Source organism: Sander lucioperca, chromosome 9 (assembly GCF_008315115.2).
Source record: "Sander lucioperca isolate FBNREF2018 chromosome 9, SLUC_FBN_1.2, whole genome shotgun sequence".
NCBI classification, from domain to species: Eukaryota; Metazoa; Chordata; class Actinopteri; order Perciformes; family Percidae; genus Sander; species Sander lucioperca.
The window spans coordinates 14,245,128-14,263,774 of record NC_050181.1 but is presented as its reverse complement, the minus strand read 5'-3'; the positions used below and the strand labels follow the sequence as shown (position 1 = coordinate 14,263,774).

Genomic DNA, 18,647 nt, shown 5'->3' with positions numbered 1-18,647 from the left:
GTATATGGGACGCACCAGGCATAGCAGCAGCTCGACTGTGGCGCTGTAAAATGACGTAGTATGAAATGATAGCGAGTAGTATTAAAGACATATAAAGACAGAAAATCTGCATATGGAGGTAGGTTGGGGTGGTGGATGGGTTAAACAATACAGGAATTTCACCCAGGAGACCAGGTTTGTGTTAAAAGTTTTTAATCCCACCCACAATCTTTCCTTAACCCTAAACAAGGGGTTTTACCCAGCACGTTAAAAAATGACGGCAAGGGTCCTGACTCAGAGCGTTAAAAACTGACTTTAAACTTTAGATGCTGTATCACTTCCTCCAGATATTTGGAGTTAATAGGTTTCAAACACTTGAACTGCAGTGAAAGGGCAGAGCACACTTGACTTACAAAAGTAGCACCCATAGTGTTCTGACCAGAAGAAGCTCCATTCTTACCTGTGGTGATGTGAATGTCTGTGACATTTACAGTGGGACCCAAGGCCAGGGTAAAGCTGCCGTTGTCCAGAAGGCTCCTAAGGTAGTCCACCGTTTCGATGTTGGTAACATTCAGCTCCACATCCACGTCGTACTCAACCGGAGCCAACAGCGCTGGATGAAAAATACAACATGATGTATAAGGGACTTCATTAGGCACTGGAAGTCAGTTAGGGATCATGTATTTATCCATGGCAAACAGTTCAATGTCCGTTCTACTCTAATTCTATTTGTATGTGTTAAACTAATTTAATCTCCTGGCTGTAGCTTTGTATATAGTGACAAATATATCAGAGTTGTATCAATCTTCTCATCTAATCATACGTTAGAAAGTGACTACGGTAAGTGTATTTCTCAATATTCATATCATATTTATTAATCGGACTTACCACTCCTTTTCTCCCTGGTGTGAGGTAGAAAGTATTCTTCTCCATAGTGTACCTGAGACAACAGATATCAGGTTCAAATAATTGCTTTGTGTCATTATCAAAACCTCTGATCCCATATTTTCTGTTTAGAATTGTAAATATAGTCGACCTACCGGTAAAACCAGACTTGAACATTCAATGAAGTTCCCTGTTTCCAAAATAGTAAGTGTCAATAGAAGGGAAAAGATGGTCAAGCCATTCTTAGATATTGCCATTCCTTTGAAGAAAAGTTGAGAGGGACAGAAAAAACAAGAAATTATACAGTGATACCATCAAGCTGTACTTGCTGCATTGTTTCACAGCCTATTGATTATATTGCTAAACAGTCACATGGATATGAAACTTCTCACACATTAGTCATAACTCCACTAACCAGTACCAACCACTAAACAACTGAAAGTCAAGCCAGTTATTAATGCATTGGGGGTTTCTGAACTTAGTAATTACACGCAGTTTAAAAAAAATATTATATTCGGGTTAAGGCAATACCCCGGTTCAAACGCCATGTATACACCTTACCCGTTAAAATCGGAGTTCTCATAACCAGGTTAACAGACCCAGAGAACTCCTTTAGTAACCAGAGTATTCGTGCATGCATACACCTTAATTGGATTTAGATCAGGTTAAAGGGGTGATAGAATGATTATATAGGGTATTTCACACTGTTCCTTAAAGTGCGCATATTATGAAAAAATCACTTTTTCTGGGATTTGGGGTGTTCTTTTGTGTCTCTGGTGCTTCCACACACATACAAACTTTGAAAAAAATCCACCCATGCTGTTTAGAGTGAAATACAGTTTCTGAATGTGTCCTGCCTTCAGTCTCTGGGTGAGCTGTTCAAAATCAGCACGGCTTGTGACATCACAAGCCGAAACGAGCAGGCTAACCGCAACCATTAGCTCGTAGCGTTAGCATGCTAACGCTAATGCTAACGCTAGCATGCTAACGCTAGCATGCTACCTCGTTCTCAATAGCAAAGCACTGCTACAACACACACAAGTTCACCATAATCTATAAAAGAACTACTTACATGTGTGCCCTCATTTAGAAGTATCCCAGCTAATCCTGCCTTGTAACTGACTGAAGTTGTAGAAACAGCCTTTCTTTTACTGTCTATGGAGCTAGCTAGCTGACATGATCTACATCTGAGCTACTGGGCATGTGCAGTGCAATCAAAGATAGTACAGAAGAAGAAGAAGAAAAGAGGTCTCACTCTGTAGCTAAAACAGAGACCAGGTGAAAAGAGGATCTGCAGCAGTGAGAGAGAGCACTGCAGTACAACAAAAATATGTGTGTGTTTTTTGAAAATTAAACCATGTAAACCTATTCTGGTACAACCTTAAAATACAATATGAACCTGAAAATGAGCATAATATGGCTGCTTTAAGGTCTCCTAATAGGGTATGTAACATTGGTTGGGCTAAAAATTGCCTGAATGCTATTTTATGGGCCCTTAACTACCCTGTGAATATGGCCCTATTTGTAACAAGAGCTTTTCTTCCAAATATGGTATGGTCATGAATATTTAGATGAGCTGCACGCTGATTGGTTTGAGCAAACCACAAACACATTGGAGACGAGACAGCAGGTCTCATATTTCATATTTCATTTGTCACTTTTTCTTTCTTTTTTTTCGTTTCGTTACTAAATTCACTTCTGAGACTTTTTTATGCGAGAAATCAACTATATAAAGCTCAAATATGGGCCGTTTTACGAAAATGTATGGCTAATTGCAAATGTGGTAAGACGTGTCGGATTTCAGGAGGTCCACACAGTCTGACGAGACAGCGGCAGCCCCACTGCGCTCCATACACAGGAGAAAGTCACCGTTTCTGGGTTACTGGACAACCGGGGCACGGGGCTCCGCGGAGCTGGCTATAACTATAGTATATTTACAGTTTGAATTTCGTCATACCACTTATGTAACAGCTACCCCAAGGTATTACAAAGCTAACGCTTGTGTCCGATTTCAATTTAATGCATTTTTGTGAATAGGAGGGGTTTCGTTAGCTGCTAGTGTCCATTCAATCCTATGGGTAGCTAAAGATCGAGGCTAGCTAGCTAGCTACACTTTCAGCATAACTATAATATATTTACAGTTTGAATTTCGTCACGCCACTTATATAACAGCTACCATAAGGTCTTACAAAGCTAACGCTTGTGTCTGATTTCAATTTAATGCATTTTTGTGAATAGGAGGGGTTTCGTTAGCTGCTAGTGTTCATTCAATCCTATGGGTAGCTAAAGATCGAGGCTAGCTAGCTAGCTAGCTAGCTACACTTTCCGCATAACTATAATATATTTACAGTTTGAATTTCATCACGCCACTTATAGAACAGCTACCCTAAGGTCTTACAAAGCTAAGGCTTGTGTCCGATTTCAATTTAATGCATTTTTGTGAATTTGAGGGCTTTCGTTAGCTGCTGGTGTCCCTTCAATCCTATGGGTAAAGATCCCGGCTAGCTGCAGGCCCTGGAGCTCCGTCAGGGGCTCGGCATTTGGTAGTCCAGTCACCCAGAAACGGTGACTTTGCGCGGGTATGGAGTGACGCGGGCTTCCGGTCGTGATGGAGATCCATCTAGCTCACAGCGAGCTGGGGTCTATGAAGGAGGACATGCCGGGCGGCGAGGCAGCACCGGCCGCTGTCACGTTAGCCTGCTGAGCTCCTGCTGAACTGCGACACACAGTCGGACAAAATTTGCAAATAGCTATACATTTTCGTAAAACGGCCCATATTTGACCTCTACATAGTTGATTTCTTGCATAAAAAAGTCTCAGAAGTGAATTTAATAATTAAATAGCGGACCTCTGGAGATCTGCGTGACCTAGCTAGATTCAGAAGACTAAGCTGACCTCAGGTCAGTGGTGTAGCCTTTGCAAATGTTGCAAAAACTGTCGTTTTTCAACTATGACAAGGTAAAATCGGTTTTGCATTCTATCACCCCTTTAAGCGTCTGCGCATGCGCCGTACTGCCCCTGCGCTGTACTGCCCCTGCGCCGTACTGCCCCTGCGCCGTACTGCCCCTGCGCCGTACTGCCCTGCGCCGTACTGCCCCTGCGCCGTACTGCCCCTGCGCCGTACTGCCCCTGCGCCGTACTGCCCCTGCGCCGTACTGCCCCTGCCCACTAGTAAATCCTTAATCAGATCTGCTAGACTGGTCGACGTTGTTAGGTTTACGCATGAGGAGTGGGTTCAACAGATTGTCCATCTCCGGGGCTGTCATCGCTTAGGGTTAGGTCTCTGTGTAGAAGTGGAGGGAACGAGCCGCCCACTGCGACCGCTGGCTAACGTTATATTAGTTAGCTAGCTTGATAATTCCCCCAACACTCGATACAGATAATGAGCCAAACAAAGTTGTTAGAGAGCATTTTGCTTTCCTATGCTGTGAGTGTGTGAAACATTAAGTTGTTCAATTTTACTAATTTAGGGGCGGGTCAATGTGATTTTGACATAGGTCAACTGGAAGAAAAAGCTTTATTCTGACCAGTTATGCGTTGAGCACGTCTCCGAGCAACGTCTGCCCTAAGATAAATGCCTAGAATGGGAAACGTCCACTCAGAGGACCAAAGCTTAGACATCTTTTCCACAAATACATTTTCTTCGATCAAAAAGTGAGGAGAATTCAAGTCACAGTAAAAGATTGGTTGACCCAAACAGCAAAAAAGAAACATGTTCGTTGTTAGGCGGTGACCTCTCGTGGCTGTAGTAATTATCGCAGGACCAAACAAGGAAGTGACGTCCCATTTAAAACCAAAAGTCGACGGTCACTTTTTCAAAATAACCGACTTATACAGACGTTAGCCTGTGACGCAGTGACGTCCATGACACAGTAACCTCCTCATTTTAGTAGTTTTACGTGACTCATTTTTAGGGGACTGCCCATTTCTCTGACGCTCCATTGTTCCGACCTCTCAATAACCCGAAAAATTCCCTTTGGTATTACAGCCCATTAGTCCGACGTCCCTTTGTTTAAAAAAAAATAAACCCTCTGCTCCAACATCCCATTGTTCCAACCATATAGGCTTTTGTGGATCACCTCCCATAATCTAAAATCTGAATCAAGAATAACAAGCGAAATTTACTGCATATCTTAAACAGATGTTCGGGGGAAAGCATACAGCCTGAAGCCTGATTGGACATCTAGTTTTCAAGTCTCATGAGAAAGCATGGTGGATTCCAAAAAGTCAATATATTGACTCGAAAATGGTGAACAAAACGATTTTGAAATTCTAAACCGACTTTAAAGTAAACAAAATCTAACTAAGAAAAGTTCTATGTATAGTAAAGGTGAAAACAAACTATCAGTCACTGGACCGACATTTGGTTTTATTGAGGCTGCATTCTACAGAATATTTCAAGTTTAATATGTGTGACAGACTATTGTTTAGTTAAGGCAGGGAAAGGTAAGACATAGGCTAATTGTAGGCTACAAACATCACACAAAGACCCATTTGGCTTGATTCAAAGTGATGGCTTATTTATTTTTGGCAAGGTGACAAACGCTGATCTGTGCATCTCTGTGCGTGCTCCACAAAAGCCTATATGGTCGGAACAATGGGATGTCAGAGCAGAGGATTTATTTTGTCAAAACAAAGGGACGTTGGACTAGTGGGCTGTAGGACCAAAGGGAATTTTTCGGGTTATTGAAAGGTCGGAACAATGGAGCGTCAGAGAAATGACATGGCACCCATTTTTAACCAATCCCTGATGATTTCCTAACCCTAATTATTTTTGTTGCCTCAACTTAACTAGTTCCGTTTTACAACATTAACTATGTGTATTAACTATTAGCATGGCTCAGTAACAATAGTGGTAACTGAAATTCCATGATACAGACACCTGACCAACTGTATTTGGTCTGCTGACTCATAGCCAAGCCAAGTGGGACATAGATATCAGATATATTTTATATAAATGTTTTTTACCTCATATTGTGTTCCAGTATACACACCTCTAATGGCTTGTCCTCTTCAAATTAACTTTAACTGCATTGGACAGGGAAGCTTCCACATTGTGTTGGCTGAGTCAACAAGATCCAATGTTGCTGGATGGCACAACAGCAGAAGATAGTTTTTAAGATGAGATTTAGATGTTCAGAACTGGAACTGAGTGAGAAATGCATTAAGATACTTAAATGAAGATACTTGAAAATCTAATGACACACTATTTAATGTGCTTGTTTGGCTTAAATGTGCACTTAAAGACGACCCATAGTGCTGTAATTTAACATGGCACAAAGACATGATGAGGTGACATTTTAATAGTGATTTTTTTGTAAGTTGTGAGTGTTTATTTGTATTGTATTTTTTATTTTATTGAACCCTTATTTAGCCAGGCAAATCATTAAGAAATAATTCTTATTTACAATGGCGGCCTGGCAAAAGGGGAGGGAGAGTAGGGACTAAAAGAGAAATGTCAAAAGTTAAAAAGACAGCAGCACACCTCCAAACATTTCTAAAACATCCACTACTAACATACGATCATAACAAGCATTACATGTGACAACAAAAAATACATAAATTACATACAGTCTAGCATACAGCATACAACAACGGAACAAAAGTAGCAAAACAACAGCAGCAAAAGAAAATATCGATCAGACAAAAAAAGTGAACAAAAACAAATCTCATTCACTACTCGCTATATGATAGACACTGAATAGTTAACTCTAAAGTGTGCAGTAAATAGAGATTTTGGACACTTTCTAATCGTCATCATTTGTTAGTCCTAGCACTAGCCCGAGCCCTTTTTAGGGAAAATATCCTACATTAACATAACATTTCATTCAACTAAAATGTGTGTCATAGCTTACGTACCTCTACGGCCCGGCGCCTTATCCTCTAAATTTTGCCCCTCACTGCAAAGATTGTCAGACAGGGCCATAAAATGGCAACAAACATCACCATATTATTGAATGCTCATTTAGACCTATGAGTAATGTTGATAGGCCAATTTACACTTAATAGACTGTGTTACCTTCATTATAAGGCTTAAATATGTTTTCCTTTTCATTGCCTACCTATCTCTTTAGTGTGTTCTTGTGCTGATATAATGCTAACTTTCCTTCCTTTGCTGGGGATCAGTAAAGTTATTATTATCTAATTAGTATTATTTAATTTCATTCTAGTGACAGCTTGTGATGCTGGTGAACCAGTCATTTTATTATTACATTTTCACTGAGGATAAAGGAGCCAGCAAAGCATTGAAAAAAGTGTAAATACTATGAAAACAAATATATCTTAAGGTCAACCTGCTGAAATGTCACATAAATCAAACACTCAGTGAGTATATTCCTGCTTTTAGAAACACAAATAAATGGTATTTATTTTGACCCACTTTAAATGTCAATGAATAAGTGTGTATTAGTATTGCCTCAGTCCACAAAAGCATTGGTAACACTAAGTCAACAATATACAATAAGTAATCCAAAAAAGCAAATACTGCACAGCCTAAGTCAACAAAGACGCAGATGAGTCAAAGCAAATAGATTGACTATCAGGGAAAACTATTTCACTTTAACTTCAATCATTTCACACACATTTACAAAGCTATGGTTTGTTGAAAAGGTATCATATAACATTGTAAACATTCCTGAAAAACACCAACATTATAAAAAACAAAAGTCCCAACACATAGGCATTTCCTTACCATAGCCTCTTACTATCCTCTCTCTTCAGCTGTATTCATCCACTCTGTGTGTAGAAAAAGAAACACTTCATTACAAGAAGCCTGCGTGTAGAGGCTGTCAACCTGCAAATGGAACTATGGGAAATATGCTGCATGAATGACTTCCTGAAACATAGTAAGGGACACACATTACTGGCACTGGCTCAACAGGTCTATTTGTTCCCTCAGCTTCCTTGTCCTTTATCAGCTACTGTATTTGTGAAACAAAGAAATAATCTCACAAGAAGAAAGATAGATGGATAAGAATGATTTTAAAGAATTCATTTTTTTATTTTTTCCCTAAACAATTCATAGGAGAGCATTACATAAAGTTGCATTGGCAGCAACTTATAAGGGTAAGATGATAACACAAAGCACCAGGGAGACAGTGACTCTGTTTAACAAAGTGGCCTATTTAAATAAATCCACTGCGGGAGGTGTAACAGACTGAATGCAAGTTAATGCATAGGTGACTCACTTTTATTCTGAATACATGAATTACCTTATTATTATTATTATTATTATGATTATTTAGGTATAGCCAATAAATTACACCTTCAAATATTAAGCCTGCTGGAAAACACAAAGCCAAGCCCAAACAGTCAGTGCACTTAAGCAAAACTCTTAACAGTTAACAGCCAACGGCAGACAGCACACCTCCCAAATCTCAGCAATGCAAACAAGCATGCACAAGTCTGAAGACTGAAGCGTAACACTGCCTTACACTTGCTGTGTCCAAAATCACCGTCTTGTTCACTTTTTCAGTTCCATTATTTTGATTTTTTGTGTTTCCTCTAGTCTGCAGGTTAATCGAGGTTTCAGACAGTTATTATCATTTTGTCATCATCATCACCGACCACTGTAGGTGCATTTCCCCAGCTATTTAATGGGTAACACTTCATTTGAAACGGAGTGCATAAGACTGACATGTATCATGTATCTTGACATGACACCCGTCATGAACATGGAGTACGTATGAATCTTTATGACTGTTGTCATTAAGTGTCATTCCGTCAATTATGTCATTTTTTATGCAAAGTTGACATTGTTTGAGATGTCTTTGTAATAAATAAAAACCAAGACAATATAACATGTCATAAACATGCCAAAGCAGGCCTAGTTATAGAATTGAAAGAAACTACTTTGCTTTATGTGTTAACAATACATTAGTCTGACTCACCGGATGAAACTTGCTGATGTGTTTGTGTATAAACACTGTAGGGCACTGCCAGGCCTGTGAACCACCTATTACTGTCATTAGTTTAGCTGCAGTTAAAAGTTTAGGATGTGTTTAAACCTGTGTAAAATGGTGTGGCAAACCCCACTGCTATGTCATCAGAAGCTGGGCTTTAAACTGCACTTATAATTATGTAATTATACAGTTTCTTTGTTACTTACATGCTCCTAGAGGTCACCATATCTGAGAAGGTATGTCTATGTTCAAGTGACAATAGAAACATTTGTGGTAAAAATGATAGGATCAAAGGAGGAAATCAGGTGACATTGTTATAAAACAACAAAACTTTCTGAATTTTTTTCAAAAGCATGACCACTATCATTCCTTAACCTTATGATTGTAACTATAACCTAACCTTAACAAAGTAATCATTTTAACCCAAACCATGATCTTTCCCTAAACCCTTTCCCTTTTTTTGGCCTAAACCTAAACCTAAACATAAAGCAGGTTATCTTTGAACAGTGATTTTGATAAGTTTGGGGTTTAAGTGGCCAGGTTGGCTCAGTGGTAGAGCACCTGCACATGTACTGAGAGGTTTATGCCTCGATGCAGAGGTCCAGGGTTTGAATCTGACCTGTGACGATTTCCTCCATGTCTTCCCGCTCTCTCTCACCTAGCTGTCCTGTCAAATAAAGGTGGAAAAGCCCAAAAAATAATCTTTAATCTTTTAAATACAGTAAAACATTTGGGTGTTAATTTATTTAGCAAAATCTTTGCTGGATGGCTTGATTATGGTGGAGTTAATTATATATACAATTTGGAACCACATTGTAACAAGCTGTTGTTTTAAGAAGCCAATAAGGAAAACAAGAATTTAAAAAATGTCACACCTTTTGCCTTGGCTTGACCTCAAAATATTTTTGCCTGAGGTAATGATCCTTCAATGTCTATTTTCTGTGTGTTTTTTGTGCACAGTGTCAGTGCTTATAGCTTATTTTGAGCATTAATTACGATAATTTAAAGTACTACAAAACCTGGCAGAATTGTCAAGCATCTTTAATGTGTTATGAAAGATGAAAAAATGGTTGCCTGTAATTGGCTGTATCATAGTGTATGCAATGCATTTGGCTTGGAGTTTAGTACTGTGGCAAATTGAATCCCTCAGTCTGCCTTGTGTCCGTAAAAATACCTTTAGTCAGGGCACACAACCGCCTACTGATCCCCTATTGTGTTTGGTCAATCTCAGCATCAGACATCCCACTGTAGCTGCAGTGGTGCTGTACACAGTGATAACATCAACATAGCTAAAGGAAAAACCGTCACCAGTTAGCATCAAGCTGGAGAACTTGCTCTACATGTTTCACAACTCTTCCAGTAAGAACTGAGTATTTAAGGTATTTAAAACATGTGTTTTTTTCCCCCTGTGAGTCAGTGTATTTTATAACCAGAACAAGGTCATTACTGGGCCTTCTTAGTTACCGTTTTTGAAAGAGTAACAAATGATTAGGTACTGTTTTTTAGAAGGGTAGTTACTGTTTTTTGAAAAGGTAACGAATGATTAGTTACTGTTTTTTAGAAGGGTAGTAACTGTTTTTCAGAAGGGTAGTTACTGTTTTTTGAAAAGGGTAGTTGCTGTTTTTCAGACGGGTAGTTACTGTTTTTTGAAAGGGTAACGAATGATTAGTTAATGTTTTTCAGAAGGGTAGTTACTGTTTTTTGAAAGGGTAACGAATGATTAGTTACTGCTTTTCAGAAGGGTAGTTACTATTTTTCAGAAGCGTAGTTACTGTTTTTTAGAAGGGTAGTTACTGGTTTTCAGAAGGGTAGTTATTGGTTTTCAGAAGGGTAGTTACTGTTTTTTAGAAGGGTAGTTACTGTTTTTTGAAAGGGTAACAAATGATTAGTTACTGCTTTTCAGAAGGGTAGTTACTGTTTTTTGAAAGAGTAACGAATGATTAGTTACTGTTTTTCAGAAGGTTAGTTACTGTTTTTTAAAAGAGTAACGAATGATTAGTTAGTTTTTTGAAAGAGTAACGAATGATTAGTTACTACTTTTCAGAAGGGTACTGTTTTTTGAAAGAGTAACGAATGATTAGTTACTGTTTTTCAGAAGGGCAGTTACTGTTTTTTGAAAGAGTAACAAATTATTAGTTATTGTTTTTCAGAAGGGTAGTTACTGTTTTTTAGAAGGGTAGTTACTATTTTTCAGAAGGGTAGTTACTGTTTTTCAGAAGGGGAGTTACTGTTTTTTGAAAGGCTAATGAATGATTTGTTACTGTTTTTCAGAAGGGTAGTTACTGTTTTTTGAAAGAGTAACGAATTATTAGTTACTGTTTTTCAGATGGGTAGTTACTGTTTTTTGAAAGGCTAATGAATGATTTGTTACTGTTTTTCAGAAGGGTAGTTACTGTTTTTTGAAAGGCTAATGAATGATTTGTTACTGTTTTTCAGAAGGGTAGTTACTGTTTTTTGAAAGGGTAACAAATGATTAGTTACTGCTTTTCAGAAGGGTAGTTACTGTTTTTTGAAAGAGTAACGAATGGTTAGTTACTGTTTTTCAGAAGGGTAGTTACTGTTTTTTGAAAGAGTAACGAATGATTAGTTAGTTTTTTGAAAGAGTAACGAATGATTAGTTACTGCTTTTCAGAAGGGTACTGTTTTTTGAAAGAGTAACGAATGATTAGTTACTGTTTTTCAGAAGGGTAGTTACTGTTTTTTGAAAGAGTAACGAATGATTAGTTACTGTTTTTCAGAAGGGTAGTTAATGTTTTTTGAAAGAGTAACGAATTATTAATTACTGTTTTTCAGAAGGGTAGTTACTGTTTTTTAGAAGGGTAGTTACTATTTTTCAGAAGGGTAGTTACTGTTTTTCAGAAGGGTAGTTACTGTTTTTTGAAAGGGTAACGAATGATTAGTTACTGTTTTTCAGAAGGGTAGTTACTGTTTTTTGAAAAGGGTAGTTGCTGTTTTTCAGACGGGTAGTTACTGGTTTTTGAAAGGGTAACGAATGATTAGTTAATGTTTTTCAGAAGGGTAGTTACTGTTTTTTGAAAGAGTAACGAATTATTAGTTACTGTTTTTCAGATGGGTAGTTACTGTTTTTTGAAAGGCTAATGAATGATTTGTTACTGTTTTTCAGAAGGGTAGTTACTGTTTTTTGAAAGGCTAATGAATGATTTGTTACTGTTTTTCAGAAGGGTAGTTACTGTTTTTTGAAAGGGTAACAAATGATTAGTTACTGCTTTTCAGAAGGGTAGTTACTGTTTTTTGAAAGAGTAACGAATGGTTAGTTACTGTTTTTCAGAAGGGTAGTTACTGTTTTTTGAAAGAGTAACGAATGATTAGTTACTGTTTTTCAGAAGGGTAGTTAATGTTTTTTGAAAGAGTAACGAATGATTAGTTACTGTTTTTCAGAAGGGTAGTTACTGTTTTTTAGAAGGGTAGTTACTATTTTTCAGAAGGGTAGTTACTGTTTTTCAGAAGGGTAGTTACTGTTTTTTGAAAAGGGTAGTTGCTGTTTTTCAGACGGGTAGTTACTGTTTTTTGAAAGGGTAACGAATGATTAGTTAATGTTTTTCAGAAGGGTAGTTACTGTTTTTTGAAAGGGTAACGAATGATTAGTTACTGCTTTTCAGAAGGGTAGTTACTATTTTTCAGAAGCGTAGTTACTGTTTTTTAGAAGGGTAGTTACTGGTTTTCAGAAGGGTAGTTATTGGTTTTCAGAAGGGTAGTTACTGTTTTTTAGAAGGGTAGTTACTGTTTTTTGAAAGGGTAACAAATGATTAGTTACTGCTTTTCAGAAGGGTAGTTACTGTTTTTTGAAAGAGTAACGAATGATTAGTTACTGTTTTTCAGAAGGGTACTGTTTTTTGAAAGAGTAATGAATGATTAGTTACTGTTTTTCAGAAGGGTAGTTACTGTTTTTTGAAAGAGTAACGAATGATTAGTTACTGTTTTTCAGAAGGGTAGTTACTGTTTTTTGAAAGAGTAACGAATGATTAGTTACTGTTTTTCAGAAGGGTAGTTACTGTTTTTTGAAAGAGTAACTACCCTTCTGAAAAACAGTAACTAATCTTCGTAAAATACAGTAACTAATCATATACTACCTATTTTTTTGTGTACCTTATTTTAAAGTGTTACTGTTTTTCAGAAGGGTAGTTACTGTTTTTTGAAAGAGTAACGATTGATTAGTTAATGTTTTTCAGAAGGGTAGTTACTGTTTTTTGAAAGGGTAACAAATGACTAGTGACCCATTGATCCTCCAAAATTGTGCTTTTTACGGAAGTTTTATTCTTTAACTGGTTACAGGTTCACTCGTTCTGGAAAACCAAACTGCCTGGGGACAACAACAACATACAGCCATTATTTACAGTCGGGAACAGCTGATCGCCCTCCAACTGCTGCCGTCAGCCGCTGACTCTACCCAGCTTATCCCAGAGGAGAACAAGGAGGAAGCCTCGGGGGTGAAGGAGTAGGGGAAGGAGGACGAGACAGTGGAAGACAGCCGCACGGAGGGAGAGAAGGAGATATATACCCCAACTTCCCGTCATCCTGGGGAATGTGAGGTCCCTGGGGAATAAAATGGACGAGCTAACGGTGTTAGCAAGGAGTCAGCGGGAGTTTCACGAGTGTAGCATCATGTGTTTCACAGTCATATGGCTGCACCGGGACGTCCCCGATAACAATGTGACCATCACCGGCTTTCAGACTGTTCGGGCAGACAGGGACTGCACCATGAGTGGTAAGCATAAAGGAGGGGGGCTAACCATTCTTGTTAACAACAGATGGTTTAATCCTGGTCACATCAAGATCAACAATCGTGTGTGCTGCCTGGACATTGAACTGCTGGCTGTAGGACTTATTATTGCAGGCCAGCAATAATTATTTTTTTATAAATATTATTCCTCATGTTATTAGCCTCTTTCCGACCAAGTAGTTACAGGAACGTAGTTATAGAAACAGTCCACTTCTAAACAGTTCTACTAACTACTCTCCCCCAAAGCCGGTTTTCCCATTTGCATTCACACTGGCCAAGTGGCCATAGGAACTGACCTTTTGTTATTATAACACAGCCATCTAACCACCACATGCGGGAAAAGGAAAAGGAAGAGTTACAGGAACTGCGGCCAGAGGAACTTAATAATCCCCAAATTGGTCCAGTCGGAACATGAGAAAAAAAGGGTTCTAGGAACATTATGTTCTAGGAACTGCAAAAATCCCTCCGGTCGAAAAGCGGTTATTTTTGTGGCAGTTTACCTGGGAGTACATATAGACAATAAACTGGACTGGATAAAAAAAAACTCTGTAGTACTCGTAAGGGCCAGAGCCATTCGTACATACAGCTACGAAAAGTAATGCACTGATTTGTATGTGTTCCACATATTTATTGCTGTAGGCACCACATTGACTGCTGCTGTATAAGACCTCGAAGATCTGAGTAGGCAGGAGGTCAGGGTGGATGGGTAGGTCCTAAAATACAGGGCTTTCAGGTCGGGGAGTGGACTACGTGTCCCAGGAGCATTACCTAAGCAGACCAGTGTTTTAATCGAAACCACAATCTTTTTCTCTAATCTTAACTAGTCGTTTTAGTGCATAAAGGTAACTTTATGCAGGACAGTCACGTTTTGTTGGCTAAACTTTACTGCAATGGCTCTTTTAGAAAAGCCGTGATTGGCCTACGTATCTCGTCACAGGCTAGATTTTCTAAAGCCTGAAAACAGAGCCAAGAGGAGGTGCAAAAGTCTAAAAGAAACTGCATAGAACAGCTTTAATTCGCTCTATTTTCTATTTCTTTGAGTTACCAGTGCAGAAAGTGAAGCTGAGAACATGACTGCGTCTGTATAACATTTAACTGATCTACCTCACTAACTAGACCACTAGACTATCTTTTTATTGACTCTTCACAACATTGACTCTTTACACCATCTCAGCAGTGACTCTCTGTTCATGTATATTGCATATCCATTGACTTACTTGCACCTTATACGTGCCGGCATTTGTAATTGCCCACTTATTCTGCACTTTATGTAGCATATTGTATTCTGTGTTCTTGTACTGTATTGAATGTGAAACTATTTGTATTGAATGTGAAACTATTTGTTGTCTTGCTTTTCTTTTCTTGGCCAGGTCGCCGTTGCAATTGAGAACCTGTTCTTAACGGCCTACCTGGTTAAATAAAGGTTACATAAAGAAATTTAAAAATAATTACAGCCAGGGGTGTAGGATTTGAGGGGGGGTGGGGGGGGGGGGATTCTAAAAAAGATTCTAAAAAATGCAAGACACCTTTTGCCTTTGACCTTGAAATGTTTTTGCCTGAAGAAATTATCCTTCAATGAACAGTTACGTCTATTTTCTGTTTTTTGTGCAACCTATTACACAGATGCTAACAAAACACTTAAAGCACACATTGTATAGCTTGAGTAAAAATGACTTTTAAACTTGTTGACTGAAAATTGTTTCCATACAGCTACAGCATAAAGACATGAGTCTGTGCTGTTATAGTACTGTAGATGTATTGTTCGATAAATAAGAAAGCCCAATAAATATGTACCATGTTACAGGTATGGCAAGCTCTCCATCACTAAAATGTTTTTGGTTTGGTTTGTCACAGGAATATGTAAACTAAAGGTTATACCTACAAGTTATAGTTGATTAACATATGAAAAGTAACAAGATGGATGTCAGACAATGCTAATGCTAAAGCTAGTTTGTCAGCAGTTGGAGATGTAAGGAAGAAAAAAACTGAGTTAATGTAGGGGTAATGTGGAAACATCAATCACACCACATCATATATCATCCCATATGCGGGTAAAATCAAGGGTGTCACTTTGTGTTGAAAAGTTGTGGGGACATAAGGGCTCTGATGAAAACAGTTTCGTATTTGATGGGGGAAATCGGTATGAGATCAGAGTAGATAATTGGAGTGGGTCCGGAAAACAATTGCATAACGGTGCATTAAAAGGCAATAGAAAATACAAAAATAGGCCTACTCAGCATAAAACTCCCAACAACATTGATTGCAACAGTAACTGTCATCCGTACAAGCGTGCAGATTTAATTTAACATTGAAGGACACATGTTAAAATGTTTTTCTAATATGTTAGTTCATGACTTTATGGCTTTACTGTCAGTTCCTCACACTCAAAATTGAAGATGAAATTTGGAAATTGTCATTGGAGTCAACCTGCTGAAATGTCACATACATCAAACACTCACTGAGTGTATTCTAGCTTTCAGAAACACAAAGGAATTTATTTTGACCCACTTTAACGTCAAGGAATAATTATGTATTACTATTGCCTTTGTCAGTCCACAAAATCATTGGTAACAACCACACTAAGCCAACAATACACAATAAATTCACAAAAAAAGCACACAGTAAATACTGCACAGCCTCCAGTCAGCATCAAGCCTGGAGAACTTGCTCTGCAGGTTCCACACCTCTTCCTGTAAGAATCTGAGTATTTAAGGTATTTCTAGCTTTCAGAAACAAAGGAATTTATTTTGACTCACTTTAATGTCAAGGTATAATTATGTATTACTATTGCCTTTGTCAGTCAACAAAAGCATTGGTAACAACAACACTAAGCCAACAATATACAATACATTCACACAAAAAACACACAGCAAATACTGCACAGCCTAAGTCAACAAAGATGCAGATGAGTCAAAGCAAATAGAATAAACTATCAGGGAAAACTATTTCACTGTAACCTCAATTACTCCACACACATTTACATTTATTTAGGTTTTTTAATAAGGCACCATGGGAATGTTTACATAATCGCAAAACCGGTCACACTGTAAACAATAGCCCCCCTCAGTGAGTCCATTCCTGAAAAACACCAACACTAAAAAAACACAAGTCCCAACAAATAGGCATTTTTACAAACATGTAAATCAGCTAATGTCCTTACTATATCTTCTTAGTATCCTCTCTCTTCAGCTGTATTAATCCACTCTGTGTGTTGGAAACACACGTCATTACAGAAGCCCGCATGTAGAGGCTGCCAACCCGCAAGTGGTAGTCTGGGAAACATAGTAGGGGACATACAGTACATTGCTGGAAGTGGCTCAACATGTTTAGTTTTTCCCTTTAGCTTTCTTATCTGGTTTTATCAGCTACTGTATTTTGACTTTGTACCTGTATGTATATGTGAAACATGATGATAACACAAAGCACCAGGGAGACAGTGTGTTCAACACAGTGGCAGCTGTTTAAATAAATAAATCCACTGCAAGAGGTGTAGCAGAATCAGTTAAAGGGGTGGTTCAGAAATTTGGACATAGGACCTCATTTCCAAGTTAGCCAGTGTGTTATTTATCAGTGGAGACTGTTTTCAACACTTTTCATCCAGTCCTTCCAGTTGCAGAGTTTGCTGGTGCTAGGCTAGCGCAAGTCAACAGTATCTGCTAGCCTGCCACTAAAAACAGTCTTACCCACTCCACAGTACACCCAAGGCAAATAAATTCTAACGCCAAACTATTGACTTGGTCCTTTAGATTGCGGGGTTTTTCAAAGTGGTCTGGTCTAAAATGATCACTACACATTTGCCACTTGAGTAGAGTCTCCACCTTGATGTCCAAGCCAGCAGCAAGAAGCCACAGTTGGTTCCTTTCTGGATCTCCCAATGGAAATTTGGGGAAACTTTGAGGTGCCCATCTGTAGCGTTTATTTTTACAATTTCTAAATGCACACTGAATCATCATGTTGCCTAGTCTTTAGTTTCCAATCCAATGCTTCAATACCACTGTACTAGGCTACTACTAGGTGTCCCGACTGTAGTGCGCTTGTTCCGACTTCTGTTTACTTTTCGGCGCAGTACTACTAACTAAGCAAAGTAAAATTCCGCTGCTGCTGAGAAACTAGTCCCTCAAAATGTAATGCGATCATTGAGATGCAAGGGTAGTTTTATTTCTAACATTATTTTATCAACACAGACATTTACATGAATAGTCTGGCATTAGAATTTATTTGCCTTGGGTGTACTGTGGAGTGGGTAAGACTGTTTTTAGTGGCAGGCTAGCAGATACTGTTGACTTGCACTAGCCTAGCACCAGTGAACTCTGCAACTGGAAGGACTGGATGAAAAGTGTTGAAAACGGTCTCCACTGATAAATAACACACTGGCTAACTTGGAAATGAGGTCCTATGTCCAAACCACTCCTTTAATGCACAGGTGACTCTGAATACATAATTTAAAATAAATCAAATTATGTAGATAGTCAAGAAATTACACCTTAAAATATTAAGGCTGCTGGAAAAACACACAAAGCCAAGCACAAACAGTCAGTGCACTTAAGCAAGACTGAGTATGTTTACATGCACACAAAGATTCCACTATTATTTAGAATATGACAATATTCAGATTGTCATACTGTTCATGTAAACAGCATATTTGTCGCGATAGTGAGGAATGGTGGACTCAAACGCAGAGAGAGGGAGGCAGGCAGGAGCAGCAGAGATACAAACAGACGGCACCAGGACACAAAACGATCTAACAAAAGACAAAGGGAACACAGGGGTTAAATACAAGAGGTAATGAACAAATGAGGGACAGGTGACACGACAGGTGAAACACATCAGGGCGGGGCAGGACAATCAACAAAGGCAAAAAGTAAAACTAGACATGACAGGACAGAAAACAGACTATCAAAATAAAACAGGAACACTAACAAAAACCTGAAATCACAACTAAACACAGAAACTTGACACAGAACACAGGAATAATACACAATAAAACAAATAAAGGCAACAGAAATGAACAAACTGGTAACAGAAATATCCTCAAACCGTAACAGGGCCCCCCCCTCAAGGGCGGATACCAGACGTCCAAAGAAACAACTAAAAACAACCCAGGGAGGGCGGAAGAGAGTTCGGGGGAGGCAGCAAGTCGC

At 38.6% G+C, this 18,647-nt stretch overlaps 1 protein-coding gene across 1 annotated transcript in view; it reads right to left on the bottom strand.

The window, feature by feature from the left end:
- Positions 1 to 7,756, bottom strand: part of LOC116049941 (uncharacterized threonine-rich GPI-anchored glycoprotein PJ4664.02-like) — a 243,525-nt gene extending 235,769 nt beyond the window's left edge. The window contains exons 1-5 of the mRNA XM_036004815.1: positions 7,556 to 7,756; positions 5,859 to 5,951; positions 1,020 to 1,123; positions 868 to 919; positions 440 to 592 (exon numbers count right to left, since the gene is read on the bottom strand). Of these exons, the coding sequence (XP_035860708.1) occupies positions 440 to 592; positions 868 to 919; positions 1,020 to 1,121 (307 nt within the window). The 5' untranslated portion in view covers positions 1,122 to 1,123; positions 5,859 to 5,951; positions 7,556 to 7,756. The remainder of the gene's footprint in view (positions 1 to 439; positions 593 to 867; positions 920 to 1,019; positions 1,124 to 5,858; positions 5,952 to 7,555) is intronic.
- Positions 7,757 to 18,647: the final 10,891 nt, after the last annotated feature.